We start from the raw sequence: 16,078 nt of genomic DNA, 5'->3' as shown, positions 1-16,078 counted from the left end.
CTACTCTCCCACCTTGCAATCGGCTTTCAGAAGCTGGCGTTTGCATTTTTGCTCACAGCACACCCACAGACCCTGCCAGTCACCGTGTGCCCAGTGGTCAGGAATCACTCACATATATGTGCTCCTATAGCTGAGCCAATAAAAAGGTATGTGTTGAAGGAGGTTAAGGTCTGCCACAACAAAGGAGAAGCCTTTACCTTCAGCTGGCTCCTGCAGATGGGCCTTGTCCTGCACTGCTGTCCCTGAGCTTGTCTGCTGCCCAGACCAGGTGCTGTGCTGCCTTCTGAAACCCTCTTCTCCTGCGGGAGGTTCCTTCATGGCCTCTGCAGCCACAGCATCCTGTTTGGAAGCAATGACATCAGTGTCTGCCACAGCTTTGTCCTTTGACATCTTATTCATAGCTTCAGGTGCATCTTCACACTGTTTTCCCCTTGCAATTCATTTGCCTCTCCACTGACTTGCCCTTCAGAGCCCTCACTGCTCGAGAAGCAGTGAGGTTTTTCCCGGTCAGTTTCTGCAGCAGGTTCCCTCCCCAGCCCAAATCCCTCAGTTGTCAGATTCAGTTCCATCTCTGCTGAGACAGTTCCCAAGCAGAGGCTGCCCTGGGGGAGCTCCTTCCCTCCTGCCCCTGCAGACTCATTGTGCCTCTCACTGTGCATTCCATCTCCATCCAAATCACCGGGTTAAAAATGAGTGTTTGCCACCCCCCCTCCTCACCTCAGCACCACCTGATTCTGCTGCTTGGTTTTCTTCCGTAGGAATTCCTCCAGTCTCTGTTTCACTCACATCCATTTGTTCCAAACGACCTCTGTCAATTATGCTCATTCCATCACTGCCCGCCCTGTCGTCAGCTGCAGCTTCACGTGCTGAAACGTCTCTCTCAGAAATCTCTGCTTGAGAATAAAACAAACCTTCTCCAGGCTCCTCATAACCTTGCTGGTCCTCAAGGCCTCCCCACAGATCCTCCAGACCGACCTCCTGCAGCTCGACTATTGGCCCTAATGCAGAAACAACACGGATAGGTTGATGGTTTGCACTGGTTTTGTCCTCTAGGATGGCACAAGAAAACAAAACCTCAGCTAAACCAAAATGGCATTCCCTCACAAACAATGGAATGTCAACCAATGAAAGTATTTTCTGCAGACATCCATCTCAGAACAGCCAAACTTAAGCATAATCCTTCCCTGCAGAGAGCTGCTCCTCATTGCCTCCTATTGCATGTCTCTTTTGCAATAGGTTTTTGTAATCCTCCATGCAAAAAGGAAGGCTGCAATTCACCTTGCATTTCATCCCAGCAGTTAATTGATGTCCAATATCTTAAAATACCTTACATTCATGTAGACAATTTTCTGTGGTTTTTCCTTATTCTGCCAAGTTTCCAGAGAAGTTTTGGTGTAAACAGAACATTAACTTCCAATAATCCCCAGTAAGGAGGACTTTGTTCAGGAGAAGCACAACAGAATGGCAGAGGAAGGAGAGGTTTGTGATACTGCAGTATTTCTGAGCACTGCATCACAGTTTGCACTGTCTGCAATCAATGGTGTACAGCTCTCAGTGCCCATTTAGGTCCATTTCCAACAGTACTTATGAAGGGATATTAACAAGACATGCTGTACAATTGAAACACCCCACGTACACTCTTTGGGGTTGCAGAATCTCCTCCTGGCACACACAGAGCTCCTCTCATAGAACTGCTCCAGCAGGTCAAGTATTTGGGGTCTATCCAAGACACCAACCTAGACAGAGAGATGACAGTTACTGCTCTGCTTTCTTTCTCTGGTTCTTGGGACACGTGTGGACATATGGGGCACTAAAAGGCATCACATATTAGCTAAGAGCTACGTGTGACTGAACATTATCCATTAGCAGAACATGGGAACACATTTCAAAGAAGTCAGTTTATCTTACAGGGACAAAAATTCCTTCTTTGGGCTTATCTGGAGCTTGTTACACCTACTGCAATGCTCTGCAGCTGTTGCTTTCAGGATAGGTATGGATTGCCTGAGAGCACCATGGAAGGACTGCCATTGTGCTGCATGGCACTGAGGTTTGGGTTTGTGCCCCACCTGTGGACAACTGCCTGGGAAGGTCATGAGCCCTGGATCTGACAGCCAGCCAGATTTCCTTCAGCTATTCATGCAGAGTTGAGCACAGGGGTGGAAGGGGTGAGTGCAGAGGAAAACACAGAGCTTATTAAAGCCTTGCAGCTCAAAGTGAGTGTGTCCAGACAACCGAACCAAGAAAAGGCAAAGAAACGGGCCACTTCCAATCAGGAAACTGAGCTTAAAAAGTAAAGCAAATGATTGCAAGGCTTCCATGTCACAATGGATTCCTGTTGTCATTATTTCCGTCCTGACACCTTTGTCATCTTTCTCCCATCAGTGGAGGGAGTCTAATTAACAGGAGTTAATTAGGTAACAGATTTGCTTCAGTTTGTTTGTGGCAGGTAGCTTTGCTTTCAAATTATTGATTTCCTTTTCACATTTTGCTCCTAGAGGAAAAAGGGCAGGACTCACCGACTTGTAATTCTGTCTTGCAATTGAATGGATCGCATTGAATTCTGCATCTCTTCAGTAGGTACACACCTATTTAATAGGGAATGGCCTCACGTTGCACCAGGGGAGGTTCAGGTTGGATATTAGGGGAAATTTCTCCTCCAAAGAGTGGTGCTGCAGTGGCACAGCTGCACAGGGAGGTGATGGAGTCCCCATCCTTGAAGGTGTCCCGGAGCTGTGGGATGTGGCACTGAGGGCTGTGGGCAGTGGGCACGGTGGGGGGGATGGATGTGAGGATGTGAGAGCTCTTTTCCAGCCTGAATGATTCTGTGGTCCTACGGTTCTGTGCACAGACACAGAAATACAGCGTTTACGTGGATGTTACCAGATCACTCTGTAATATTTGGGTTCTGCATTCAGTGTTTCCATTATATGCGCTTAATTTTCTCTTCTCATTTCTTCGGCTGTCACTTATCACAATCATCTGGTGGCCGCCTTGAGGCTGGCAGCACTAATGCAAAGCTTCATTTGATAGGAGATGTAAATCAATGAATAAAGTCTGATTAAAAAGAGGCCGATGAACGACTGCTGCCTCCCAACCCCTTGCACTGACTTGCTTATCAGCAGGACAGGTACAGAGCCACTATGAATAACAGCGGGCCATCTGTGTTTGGACAACTGCCCAAAGCTTGGCTTTGCTTCCAGTGCCAACTGCGGGGAATGGAGAGCGTGCTGACCTCCTTTCCTCGTCACCTCGATGCTGGCAGGTGATGATCTGCGGTTGTTTCCAGCACGGCCCTCTGATCCATGTGTAATTCCTTCACTGATGCAGATGAAAGCAGAGTTGCCATTTAATGGGCGATAGGTCGGTGTCTGACTGCCTGACTGCTCTTCTGGAAGCACGAGGTGTGCATCCTCACAACCACAGCCTTGTTGCTGAGCAAGGTGGGGAAGGGCACTTGGAAAGGTAACGAGAAGGCAGACTTCGTTGCTTTGGGAAGGTCCTGCCTCACTGCACAGTGAGCTCAGCTCACACTGAGCTGCCATCCTTCTGGATGCGCGCATCCGAAATGATCATCACCAGCATGTGGGTACCTTCTGATCTGAGTGCAATTTAAACACTGCTTTCTCAGCCCTGATTGCAGCTCTCTGATGGCCTGCCACGCTCACCATGCAGACTGGAATAACTGCCTGCTGCCGAATGAATGGAAATCAGGCGCTGAAACAACAGCTCTGCTGTGCTTTGCAGAGTGGGTGCTACAGGTGATGGGTCACAGTGAGAATGGTGGATGGCCGTGGGTTAGTCTGCATCGTTTATCTCCTCTGTGGGAGGAGGTGGTGATTACTGCCACAGAAGCAATAGGAAGAAAGTCACACTAAAATATGAAAGGGGAAGAAGGGAACCTTTCAGAATGCATGTTGGTGATGGGACTCAGTTTTATACATTGCTCTGCCCAGGAGAATTCATCACAGCTCTGCCATTGATAGAGCAATAGGAAAATGAAATGTCTTCTGACTGAGTAATGGACACATTTCTTTCCTCATTCTGAAATAGCAGCTTGCTGCCATTCTCTAAAACACAGCATTGGTGTCAAAATGTGCTCTGTAATTCTGTTCTCTCGGAGCTAATGACATTATCAGCATGACACTGTAGAGCACATTCGTCCATTGTGGGTAGGACAGCTGTAAGGATCACTGGAGGAGTGCTGAATGGAACGGGCCATACATGTAGAGAACTGCAGAACGATGGCAACTGTTTGCTGTGCAGTAACCAAAGCTTTTGGAGGAACGTACCACAGAAAGGCAGTGACCCAGAGAAATACCAAAGCGGAAGCACTGTCATATTGAATTCAGGCTGGGAGCTGCTTGGCTTACCTGTCCTCGATCACAGTGTAGGAAGAGGTCAATAAACATCTGCCTGCACGTATTATGCTTGATGGATTCTTGGAAGTCAGCAGCACACTGACCGAGGTGCTTCAGGACCTCCTGGAATGCATCATTTGGAAAGTTCTCCGTGTAGGAATGGACATACTATGGAGAGAAAGCAGTACTGTAAGTCATTGGCATCCTTAAGCATTATCACTGCCCACCATGCAGTGTTCAGAGGAGCGCTCTGGACTCAATAAGAAAAGGAAAGAACTTGCAAACACTCCTGCTGCCATCCCAGCCCTCTGACACAGCGAGTGCTGCCGACTCGAGATTTATTTTGAGCTCCAGCCTTGGAGACATTTTAACACTTTGGATTTATAGCCGTGTGGTTTTTATGAGCAAAAGCAATATGGTTCTAAAAACCATATTTGGTGTGTGTGACATAAATAATGACAGCCATCAGAGCAAACCACAGCCCCGAACCCCAAGCTGAGTTACTACGGCAGGTTGCTGGGCTGCAGTGGTGGGGAAGGGAAAGGGAAGAACGTGCGGAACACAGAATGTTTCCCCTCATCCTGTTTTTAGACCACGGATACCTGACATTAGTGCCAGAGCACCCTGGGCTTGTTGAAATGCCACACAGGCATCACCAACCTGAAATATTAATATTTGTAGTATCACTTGTGTCTGTACTGCGTAATATCCAATTGCACGGGAGCAGAGGAAGAGCAGAAGAGCAGCAGCCCACAGCCTGAAGGGTGGATGGGGGCAAAGAACGGCTCCAGGTGCAATGTGAGCTCTTCCTGCATCTCAGCATAAAAGGAAGGGCAGGGTGGGCTGGGGAGGTGGTGGAGCTGGGGCTGTGTGCATTGACAGAGCTGCAGCCTGCAGCTGCAGCAGTGAAGCTGGGGGAAGCAGTTGGAAAGCAGCGTGTTGTTTGGTATGTCATCCTGGTGACACACAGAGCCCCGTGCATTAATACTGCTGTGTGACAGCTCCTCAGAGCGTCCCTTACAAGTGTCTGTTGGGCTGTGGGGGCAGGAGGAGCTGCTGTGGAGCTGCAAGCTTTCCTTAGCTGATGTGTGTACAGCGCTCTGGAGTGTGAAGTACTGTATATGCGACCAGTGCACATTTGTTCATTATTAACCAAGAGATTCTGGCACTCCTCAGATGAAGGCTCACAGCTCCTCACTGCTCTCCAGTGTGAGATTTCACCATAAATGCACTATCATCAATAACAATGATGCTTTGCTTTTTGTTCCTACTGACCTCAATGGGAACTGAGCAAGCCACGTGCACTAATGAAGAATAACCTCACCTGTAGAGCCTGATTTGGGCCCTATGAAGCTATGTGAGCACTTCCCGTGGTGTCAGAGTGCTGGAAGTTCTGCATGCTGAGCTCCATATTTACAGAGAAGTAAATCAAGTGCATGAGGTCTGTCCCGAGTTTCTAACAGCCCGAAAGTGACCAAAAGCCGCACTGAATTCAAGGAAGAAAAACTAAACAGGCCAATTCATGTTAAGGTCCATTAAGAAGCAATGCCTTCCACACGGGAAAAGGCCAAAGACCGGCGTGGGGAGAGAACAGCCCTCAGCCTGGGTGGTGCAAAGGCAGACAGTGGCTGAGGTGAGGGGACAGCACTGTGCTGAGGACGAGGCCTGAGGCTGTGCTGTGCTTCCCAGGGGAAGCCACAAAAACCCATCTCTTGGCTCCATCAAAACCAGATGGGAAGGAGGAGGATGGGATGTGCTCCGAGGACAACACCTGGCACATCAGGCAGCCCGGCAGCCCGTGTCTATTGCACTTCTCCTCTCTGCTCCCCTATCTTTCATTGAATTAAAATGATGGGCACACGAAAAACATTTGAAAGCATTTTTCTCACGTGAATTCGTTCAGTGCATATCCACGTTCTGTCGGGTTATGCATCGACGCTGCGCTTCCGTAACAGAGAGCAATTCTTTGGGCTCCCATTACCCACAGTAATCCCTGAATTAAATGCAGCTATTCCAAGGTTAAGTTTAAAAATATCCCATTTCAGGCTTAAAAAAGCCTTCAACGGGTTATCATACAGATGTATCTCTGTGCAAAATGCTGAATGTGTGACTCTCCTGAGAGCAAAGAAGGCACAGAAAGCACTCGTGGCTGTTGGAGACTCATCTGCACAGCTCTGTGCCCTGTTTTTAATTACCAGAACAGCACCCACCAGCACTGCTGTCACCATTTCCATCCCAAACTTCTTCCCCCAGGTTTAATAACCCGGCGGTGAAATGCAGCTCTGTCACAGGGGGAGATGGTGGGCAAAGCCCCGGCATGGAGAGCTCTGCAGTAATTTAGCTGGAACCCATCTGGTTGTTTTCAGACTGATGAAGAGTGGAGTAATGAGGTGACACTTTCAGAGGCTTTGGGAAGTTACAAACACGCTTCTGATGTTTCTCAGTGACTGCTTTTGATTCTACAACTGCCTATTTTTCAACCTGGTTATCCTTCACGCAGCCTTCAGCCATTTGTTACAGCCTGGTTAGGGTTCAGGCCAGTTCAGGACAGAAAACATGGAGCTTCTCATCACTCAGGAGGGTTTCACGTGGCTAGCAGAGTTTCATCAGAAATAATTATACACTGGGGATGGTATTAATTACCTCAGGCTAATTGGTTATATGGGTGCACCACGACTCCCTCGTGCAGCCATTGCAAAATGTGACTTCAGGAGGGGGTCACAGTGCAGTGAGGGGTACGCAGTGCAGTGTATGGGCAGCAGTGGGACTGGGAGCTCTGAAAAGGGATTGAGAGGGGTGTTCTGAAATCCACGGCTGTCAGCATAACTGCCCAGCAGCAGCACAAGCTGCAGGGCTGAGGAAAGCAAACGGTGCCTCTGATGCTGGCCTGGATGAAAGCGTTGTGACAGCACAGGATGGAGATGGAACACGAATTGTCCTCCTTTGTTAGGCCCTCATTCAGTTACCAGGGATGCTGCAGAAAACCAAAGCCCTTCACTCATTCAGCTGTCCATAGGGAAGCAGCACTGCCTTGTGATGAACATCACCTTCTGATCAGAAACCCTTATTTCCATTTCTTACCTCTATGAATCCATCAGCATTTACGTTTTCCCCCCACATGTCTGTGATTTCCAGCTTCCTCTCATAGGCTGCAAGCAAAACATGAAGGGACGTTGGTTCAGAAGGTTTGTGCTTTGCACTGCACACACATCTTTGCATGCAGTATGTTGCATGAACTTCCTCCTCATGCTGGACTACATGCATTTGAGGCTATCCTACACTGCAGCTGGAAGTGACAAGGATGTGAAGGATCTGGCTATCCAAATCCGACTCTTACTGAGAATATTCCTCTTGCTGGGAATCTGCACTCCCCTATCCAGAACAGTATGTATTTATTCTTGACAGAAGTTGGTGCAATTTGCAAGCATTTGAACAGCAGCTACCACTAATTATGTGAGGAAAGAAATTAGCTTTGATTTAACAGATGAAAATGCCCAGACGTTTTGGGGACATCAGTTCTGCCTCGCAAAGTGGAGTGTGGAAATCACAGTGATTTTCCCAAATAGGCCTGTAGGAAACATTTTCCCAGTGATGATATTCAGCTCCTGGGCTGCTGAAGGAACTGAGAAGAAATGCCACATGTCTGCACACATCTCTCAGTGAGGCCTTTGAGACCAACACACTGTTTCTGTTGGGATATATTGGGATATATACATATATATGTATTGGGATACTCCCATACATTGGGAGTAATGAGAGCATTCGCCATGCAATGTATTTACCTCTTGTTGCTTAAGACACTCCTCAATTGTACCATACCTTTGTTGAACTATAAAACAAAGCTTAGTGCTCTGCTAATATATATATTGGGAGTGCTATTAAATTAAGTACAGAGAAATGAAGCATTGTATCAGTGAATACAACATGAAGCACCTCCTGTGTCTGCAGAGCCAGCACCCAGACAGAAACCTCCTCCTCAGCTGTACATCCCAGGATCTGTTGGCATTGGAGAACTGCACCAGAAGCATTTAGGCTGTTTGGCATTCACACCATGCACTGCCCATATAGGATGATTACTCAGAGGAACAGTTCATTAATTAGAAAGGGCTGAGCGGGGCAAGCTTGAGACAGAGGTTACTCCAGCAGCAAGCAGAAATACCCTCTGGAAGTGCCCTGCCTCTAGCAAAGGCAGATTTGTTATCCTCAATGATCATTATGGGCTATCTATACAAAGGGCTGGCAGCAGGCTGAATGTTGCCTCTTCAGTGCTCCTGGCTCTATCTATCCAATCATCATTATGCAGAGAGGTCGAGTGTGAGCTATAAATGGGGTAGGAATTATGGAAAACCTTTCTGTGCTAATATAGAGGCCCCTGTGTTGGGACTGGGAAAGACAGCAGCCAGACAAGATGTGCTCCTTGGTGTGATGTGAGGCAAGTTCCATCGTTTTCCCCTACAAACTCTGTCAGTCTTTAATATAAAACCAAAGAAGACACATCAAAAATTTACCTTTTCTTGTGTCTACGGGCATAGAAGCACAGACATCCAGAAAAATCCTCAGTGCACTCTGAATCTGCAAATCAAGGCAACAGTCAAAGGGCTGCTTCATGCAGACAACCATGCTGAGTGGGACAGCCATGTGGGACAGTTGTATGGGACAGCCATGCTTCTTACTTCAAATAGGAAGGCCTTGCTAAACGTAGACTTTGTCTACATTTCTGTGCATGTAAACACAGGGCAATTTCCTAGAGGGCTCATGTGACCTGAAAGAAGGATGCTTGTTCCAAGAGATCATTAAGATGAGTCCAAATCTCATCTCTTATGAGCTCCGATGTTGATCTGTATGAGTGATGGGGCTAGAAAGGAGATGTAATTGGGCCCAGAGGAGAGCAAGGCTGGCTGCCCTGTACCTGAAGGTGCATCTGGCTACACCTGCAGAGAACGCACTGCAACCTTTCTGTGTGCTCTCAGGGCTTGGTGAGCTGTCAGACACCAACCTGCACTCTGAGTCATAGTCATTACCAACCCTCCACTGCAAACTGCCCTCTCCACGGCAGACTGCACCATCACAGCTCGCCCTTCCTCCCACCTGGAACGACCACAGCAGTGCGTTACCAAATAGAAGCCTGGTTACCAATGCAACTGGAATTCTGCCATTGACATCCGCTGTCCATTCTTTGAACTGAGTTGCCAGTGCTGCTTTTCTCATCTCTTTCTGCTGGCACTTCATCCTTTCTGCCTGTTCTCTTTCCTTACGCTTGGTTTTTGCCTCAGACTTCATCCTGGCCAGCCTGTAGGACATAGGCATATGGTTTAGACAATACCATCATACACCAGCTTAAAGAAGAGAGATTAAACCACTCCCGAAGGATAAAAGGAAAGGAAATTCTTGTCCTTTTAGTAAAAGCATATCTGTGCCCAAAGCATCACTGGAGATTTGGGGTACAGCTCTCCCAGTTGGTGCAGTTTCGACAGCGAGTTAACAAATTCAGTACTTCTAAAGAGGGCTCAGCTCAGTATCAGGCATTTGCAGCCAATGGGAGGTGGTGGTGAGGGTGTTCTCAGTGCAGAATGAAACATGTTCCTTCATGGAGACAGCCGCCTGACTCCCACACAAGGATGGGTGACTCAGACTGAAGGACTCCCATCCCTGAACAAAATACAGTCTCTGCTTTAAGGTATCCGTCTATTTAGATAAGGATTTTCTCCCATCTGCTCTCCCGCATTCTTCGACTCCCAGTCAAGCTGTAGTTAAGGAGAGAAGCCTGAGGAAGGACTGCTAAGCTTCAGATAGGAATCTGCAGCAAAATCTGCCTGTGCTGAAGGTAGTGCCAAGGCTTCAGGAGCTTCTCTGCAGCCAGAATTTCACTCTTCGTCTTTCTAGTGCTTATGTGAGAGATTTTGAGCCCAAACTGGCATTTCTCTGCTAGCATTTCCTTCCTGCTTAGAAAGCCAGTGACTCACGTCAGGAGTCTCAGTGCTACATACAGCCCTCTGCGCTGCTGTGGTTTGAGAATCCTATGCAAATTCCTCAATACAGCCATCACAAATATGTAAATCCTGAGCTACTGAATGCAAATACCATAATACTACAGCCAGCTGACGTGCAAAGCCTGCGACAGCCATGGCTACACAAACCCCCTTAGCAGAGATTGCAGCCCTTGAATGGTGCTTCCTCTGCAGCAGCTCTGAACCTCCCACAGCTGCAGGGAATCTGTCTCCAAATGTACACACGAGCGTAACAAGATAAGGCCAAGACATGGTACAGGGAGACAGCACTTTGCAGCCTGCATCTCCAGAAATAAAAGAAAAAAGAGAAAAAAATAGAATTGTTACGTATGTCACGATAAATCAGTTGTATTTATCTGTGGGCAGCAAGGAGGTGAGGGACTGCATGGCACCCACTTATCACACTGCTTTAGTTGCACTCATATGGGGTGTGTTCCTATGAGCTGTAACTGATGTGGAATAGAAATGGAGGGAGACAGAAACTCAGAGAGGTACAGAGAGATATTTAACATGCTATTTTATTCATTACAATACTGGGAGCTTTAATTATCTTCATATAGAGTCCATGCATAAGGCATGTCAACATCTTGCTTCCCTAATTCCTGACACCAAAACCCTGAAAGCAATTTTCAAGCTCTATGTCCTATTCATGCAAATAGGAGAGAGCCATTCACATCGGAGTCATTGCACACAAACACAGCTGTAGGTGATCTGGGAGTGAATGAGTAATTTTGGCCTCATTCACAGTCACCAATGGGTCATCTACAAACACAGAGTTCACTTCTATGTTTCTATATAAAGAGAGCAATTAAAATGAAGGCGTTATCGTTCACCTAATGGAGTCGTGTTTTAACCTTAGCATGCTGTAAGATGCCATAGGAACCTCTTCCATCGCACACTAAACATTATATCTAAGCAGGCAGCTTAGACTACACCCAAGTAAGCAACGTACTAAAATACAAAGCACTTTTAAGGGAAAAAGGAAAGGCTTAAAGTAAAAACTGCAGGAGGTGTTCCTGTGCTGTGCCAGGACAACGTTGCTCTTGGTTTGGTCCATCCTGGAGGAGAAAAAAGGTCATCTTAATGAAGTGTGGGAGAACTTGGGAAAAAAATGGTGTGAAAGAGTCCGCAGACCTTCGATACTGACACTGTGCCTAAAAACTGCTGTCACCAACCTGGGCTGGCCTGCAAGTAGTTTACACCCCACATACGGAATCAAAATAGAGTGTAAAGGGGAGTCCTATACCTGTAAGGGGCAGAATATGGCCCTGGACAGGAATGAGTGCTGTTTTGTTCTGTGAGACACGTTCTATTTGTTCTGCTTCTCACGTTTATAAGAGGGAGACGACTGCCATCTCAACACAGCTCGTTCTGCCACACCACCCCTGTGTGACCAACACACCAGCTCTGCTCCTGTGACCTCTCACACCTTCAGGTCTCTCACCTCTCCGATGCCGTATCTGGGATCTCCCTTCTTAGCTCCTCTGTGGCCGCCTTCAGTCCCCTCAGGTAGGGCCCTGGGTTGGTAGAGGTGTCATACTGTGGGTTATGCCTCATCAGATATTCTCCAAGAAAAGTAATGGGGTCCAGCCTGGCGTGCTCCTCGGCTGCTGCAAGCACGTCCTTCCTTTCTACTTCCATTAACAGCTTTTCCACTCCTGGGATTAACGTTGGTAGGAGTTTGTCAGTCAAATAGGTGCGAGCATCCAGAGACCCCTCCTCGTTACTGAGCCACTCCTGGCACAGCCCATCACAGGGCTCTCTCTTTGTTACCTTTTCTTCTTCCGCCTTCCGTGCACGAATCGTCCTCACCTTCTCCTCCTGCAGACTCAGGGTCCTCTGCTGCACCTTGTCATAAAAGCACCCTTCCCACGGAGCGTGACGGCTGAGACGTGGCAGCTCAGCACCCCATGGCTTTCTCTCCATTTCTGAGGCAGTCACACCACACAAAGCTCCAGCTTTGGGACGCTTCAGACCTCCATCTTGGGCCATTTCTTCTGGCTGAGCAGCCATACACCGACGACTGAGACAGGGAACAAAAGAAATATATTACACGATGCCAAAGGATGCAGCAGCGTCCGAGCAGATGGCACGGTCAGCAAACCTATAGCTTTATTAACCAGCACCCTTTTCCTACGTGCCTTTTCTTTTCTCTTACGCTGCTTTGTACTCTTAAATACAACCCCTTTACTTCAAAGATTGGTAAATGATTTATAAAGATTAATTATGTATCACAACAGCCCTTGGAGACAGAGCAGCTAAATAACTGTCCCTCTTTTAGAGGAGAAGAAGCTGAGACACAAGAGGGAAGAGATTAATTCCAGTTCACTTGGGGAGCCAGAAACCAAGGGCTGGACTCAGAAGTCTCTCCCCATTCTAACCAGTAGGATCCCCACTTAATGGCAACTTCTGCAGCCGTTTTTCTTTTGGGTGTTTTGGGAAAGGGAACCCAGAGTGCAGCTCTGCAGTGAGGCTCTTCACCAGCACTTCAGGCTGTTTTGGGAAGGACAGATCTATGGAGTTGCAGACATTTTTCATGCTAACAGACAGCCAAACTGACGCCCTTCCAAACTAAGGGTGAAACCCCGCTCTGAACTTGCTGCCACAACATTCCTTCCAAGCTCTCATTGAAAAGCACTTTCACTGAGGCCTTTCAGTACCCGTAAAAACACCACTGCTTTTGCTCAGTGCTGCTGTTTGCATTTAAGCATTTGTAGCTGTTTTCTGATGAGAGTTCGACCTTCCAGGAAACACATAAATGTGATCTACAGCCCTCCTGGCACCCAAACATAATTGCTAATAGGATGACCTCCTGGCTCATAACCACTCTTTGAAGCCAAATATTGCTTGGGTAGGTCGGATTCGTTACAGCATTACGTTTCTGTGTCTGTCTCTAGATGGGCTCAGTGGCATCTCCCGGTAATTTGTTTGCAATGCTGATGACCTGCTGGGGAGTGGGATGGATTTATGGCTGGGCTGCCTGCCTGACCCACACAGTGCTGGGAGAATGGCGGCTGCTTTTGCCACCAAAGGGCATAAAGTGTAGAGGGAGTGCAGATTTATAAGGGTAGCAAAGGAAACCTGTCAACCCTGTCAGCTCATTCCTTGCTTAGGTGGGTTTCTCTCAATGAGCTGTGAAACCAGACTCCTCCTGCTTCAAAGCAGGGTGTTAACCAAATGTTCTGCTCGCATTCCAAACCCACTGGGTTTTGTTGTGCCAAAATAAACTGTTCTTGCAGTTATTTTTTGACATCATTTATGAAGCTGCTCCGCAGATTCTGCGCAGGGTTCAAATGGCAAACGCGCCCTGCTGTAGGGGGTGCCTCGTTCTCACTGATGACAAATGTATTCCCTGCATTGCTCTCAGCTGTTTGTTAGGATGATTTTGAGGGTTAGCAAATGTTTATGACGTGCCTCTGTGTCTCTGAACAACAGAAGAACCGAAGTGCAACTGTTCTATCTCAGTCCCACAGCACTGGCATAACCCCAGGAGGGGAAGCAGGGCACACGGGGCTGTGCTGATGGCTGCGGTGCAGAGCAGAGCAATCAAGCTGTGAAGGTATGGAAGAGCAAACAGACAGCATGTAATGTAAAAGAAATGGCAAAAGGGTGCCAGGATCAATCCCTAAAACTTGGAACTGCTCGGTGATTACAAAGTCCTGCTTGTGGAAGGAGCCATCAGCTGATAAACTTCAACCTGATTGACATCAGTTGAGAATTTGGCCCATCAGACACAGAGCTCTCAGATGCTATGGTGTTTCAAAGTGGAGGCTTGACAGTCCAAATAATGTAAGACCAGTGCACACAGACCAGGTTTAGGAACACACAGGACATTTGAAATGTGATATAAAGTTTCCTGCAAGCCTTTGTTCAAGCTGAAGGCAAGAGAAGCGTTTCATTATTTAGTAGGATGCCACTTCCAGCTCCTTGGCTGGGAGAGAAGTGTTCCTGCGGGTACAAAGCGATTACCTCTCCATCTTCTGTACAACACCCAAACCTGCTCATAAATCAGGTGTTTATGGTTTCACTGCTCTTCTGTGAGGGCGTTCTGAGCGGTGGGATAGGGCAGGGGGGACTAAAGTTTGGTCAGGTAACTATTTTGGAGATGTTTGGCTTACAGAAGCCCTTTCGAAACCAGAGTCCAATCTCTGATGCTCAGAAATAGCTCTGCCTTTTGCTAAAGGGCCCCATGCATATCTCACCCATCACAAAGAGCCCGACACCCTTTTACCCTTTTCATATCTGATCACGAAACAAAGGCTTTCTTTTTCTCTTTTCTTTTGCTTTCTGGAGCACTAAAGAACTGTTTTCCTTACCTTTAGAGCAGGTATCAACACAGACTTTATTCTTCTTGCTTTCAGTGTGGCTTTGCAAGCGAACAGGAATTAAATGGATGCCCATCAGTTCTCAAACATGAGAGATCTCCAGGTGAAACAGGGACTTCTCAGGACTGCTGTGGATCCAGGCAGTGAGGTTCACTCCTCGGTGTGTTTGCAGTTGCTAAGCAATGATCCCCGGGGTTGCTATGTCTCACCCACCACTTGGAACTGCTGCAGGCTGTCTTTTGGCTTTGGCAGACCAACTTCTTCTCCTGTGCTGAACTCAACGCCTCGTGTCACACAGCTGCAAACAGAACAGGGCTCTGAATAGCAACAGACAGCACTGTGAGCACAGACAGTCAGAAGGAGAATCCACAGGTGCCCGGTGACAGGTTTACCTTCACATTCAAGGTCTCTTAAGTCCAGCGCTGTCAAAAGCCCCTTGCAAGGAAAACAGATGTGAGGATCTGAGAGAGACAAAAAGCAGCACGATGAACTCCCTTTGCAGTTCAGAATCTGTTGCTATTATAATCAACTTACACATCTACTTAGTTGTTTTCTTAAAGCTTTTGTAACCCCCCAAACAAGAGCTTGCAAATACAACTGGAAGGTGGGACCCCAATGGCTCTGTGTGTTTCTGGACGCGGAATCCCGTGGGTTAAGCAAACCTTTAATTGCCCCCTATTTAACGTGGCTGCTATCTGGCAATGTTTTCACTAAGCAAAGTGTATCCTTTTATTATGCCATCAAATACTTGCTCTGTTGACAAAATAACGGGCTGAATATGTCACCACAGATGTTTTGCTGGGACTGCCGCTTCTATGTTTTTTTGCTTTGTTGTGTTTTGCTGTTTAAGATACATTTTGGGAGCATTCTGTTGCCTCGTGCAGCTGATGCCAAGATGATGCAAGGAAAGCCCCCGTCACTGGGTAACAATAAGTCACGTTAGGCAGGGAAATGCTCACAGCTTACTGAAGAAAGCAGGCAATTCCAGAAGCCCAGCCCACCGATAGCCCCACAGCCCTCAGAGGATGCATGGGGCTGTGAGCACTGAGCACTGAGCTTTCAGCACAGGGCACAGCACGGCCACAGCTCCCAGCCTGCTGCCTGCACAGCCCCGCTGTGCCCTCCCATGGCTCTGTTCAGTCAGAATCCATCTGCTTGGAGCAGCCTCCTTCACTTCTAAACGGTGCTGCCGAAAAGCACATGCAAATTACACCTTTGGAATGGCTCAAAGAGGCGCTGCAAACTGTGATTACTGCTGCTAATAACTGATATGTTTGACCTTTAGCTAACTGTAGATGGTAGCTCCATTATTTACTTGTGGTGGATGCATTTTAAGACTGTTTGCTGTTCAAATACCTGCAGGAGCTGTATGATCACAGCACGGAAT

General features: G+C 47.5%; 1 protein-coding gene across 14 annotated transcripts in view; it reads right to left on the bottom strand.

Moving 5' to 3' along the window:
* EFCAB5 (EF-hand calcium binding domain 5) overlaps positions 1-16,078 on the bottom strand; it is a 31,568-nt gene that overhangs the window by 12,548 nt on the left and 2,942 nt on the right. For 6 of the 14 annotated variants that reach the window (XR_005841014.2, XR_005841015.2, XM_040650447.2 and 3 more), the window contains exons 1-9: positions 14,683-14,853; positions 11,811-12,389; positions 9,492-9,648; positions 8,867-8,930; positions 7,440-7,507; positions 4,371-4,526; positions 1,637-1,736; positions 718-998; positions 198-339 (exon numbers count right to left, since the gene is read on the bottom strand). Coding sequence is in view for 12 of the 14 variants with exons in the window: in XM_040650447.2 (XP_040506381.1) it covers positions 198-339; positions 718-998; positions 1,637-1,736; positions 4,371-4,526; positions 7,440-7,507; positions 8,867-8,930; positions 9,492-9,648; positions 11,811-12,379 (1,537 nt within the window). In the remaining 2 variants the exon portion in view is untranslated. The other 8 variants (XM_046902627.1, XM_046902629.1, XM_046902628.1 and 5 more) reach the window with 5 other exon arrangements.

The sequence above is a fragment of the Gallus gallus genome, chromosome 19, assembly GCF_016699485.2.
Source record: "Gallus gallus isolate bGalGal1 chromosome 19, bGalGal1.mat.broiler.GRCg7b, whole genome shotgun sequence".
Taxonomy (NCBI): Eukaryota; Metazoa; Chordata; class Aves; order Galliformes; family Phasianidae; genus Gallus; species Gallus gallus.
Note: the sequence above shows the minus strand (reverse complement) of the source record. Positions and strands in the feature narration are given on the sequence as shown.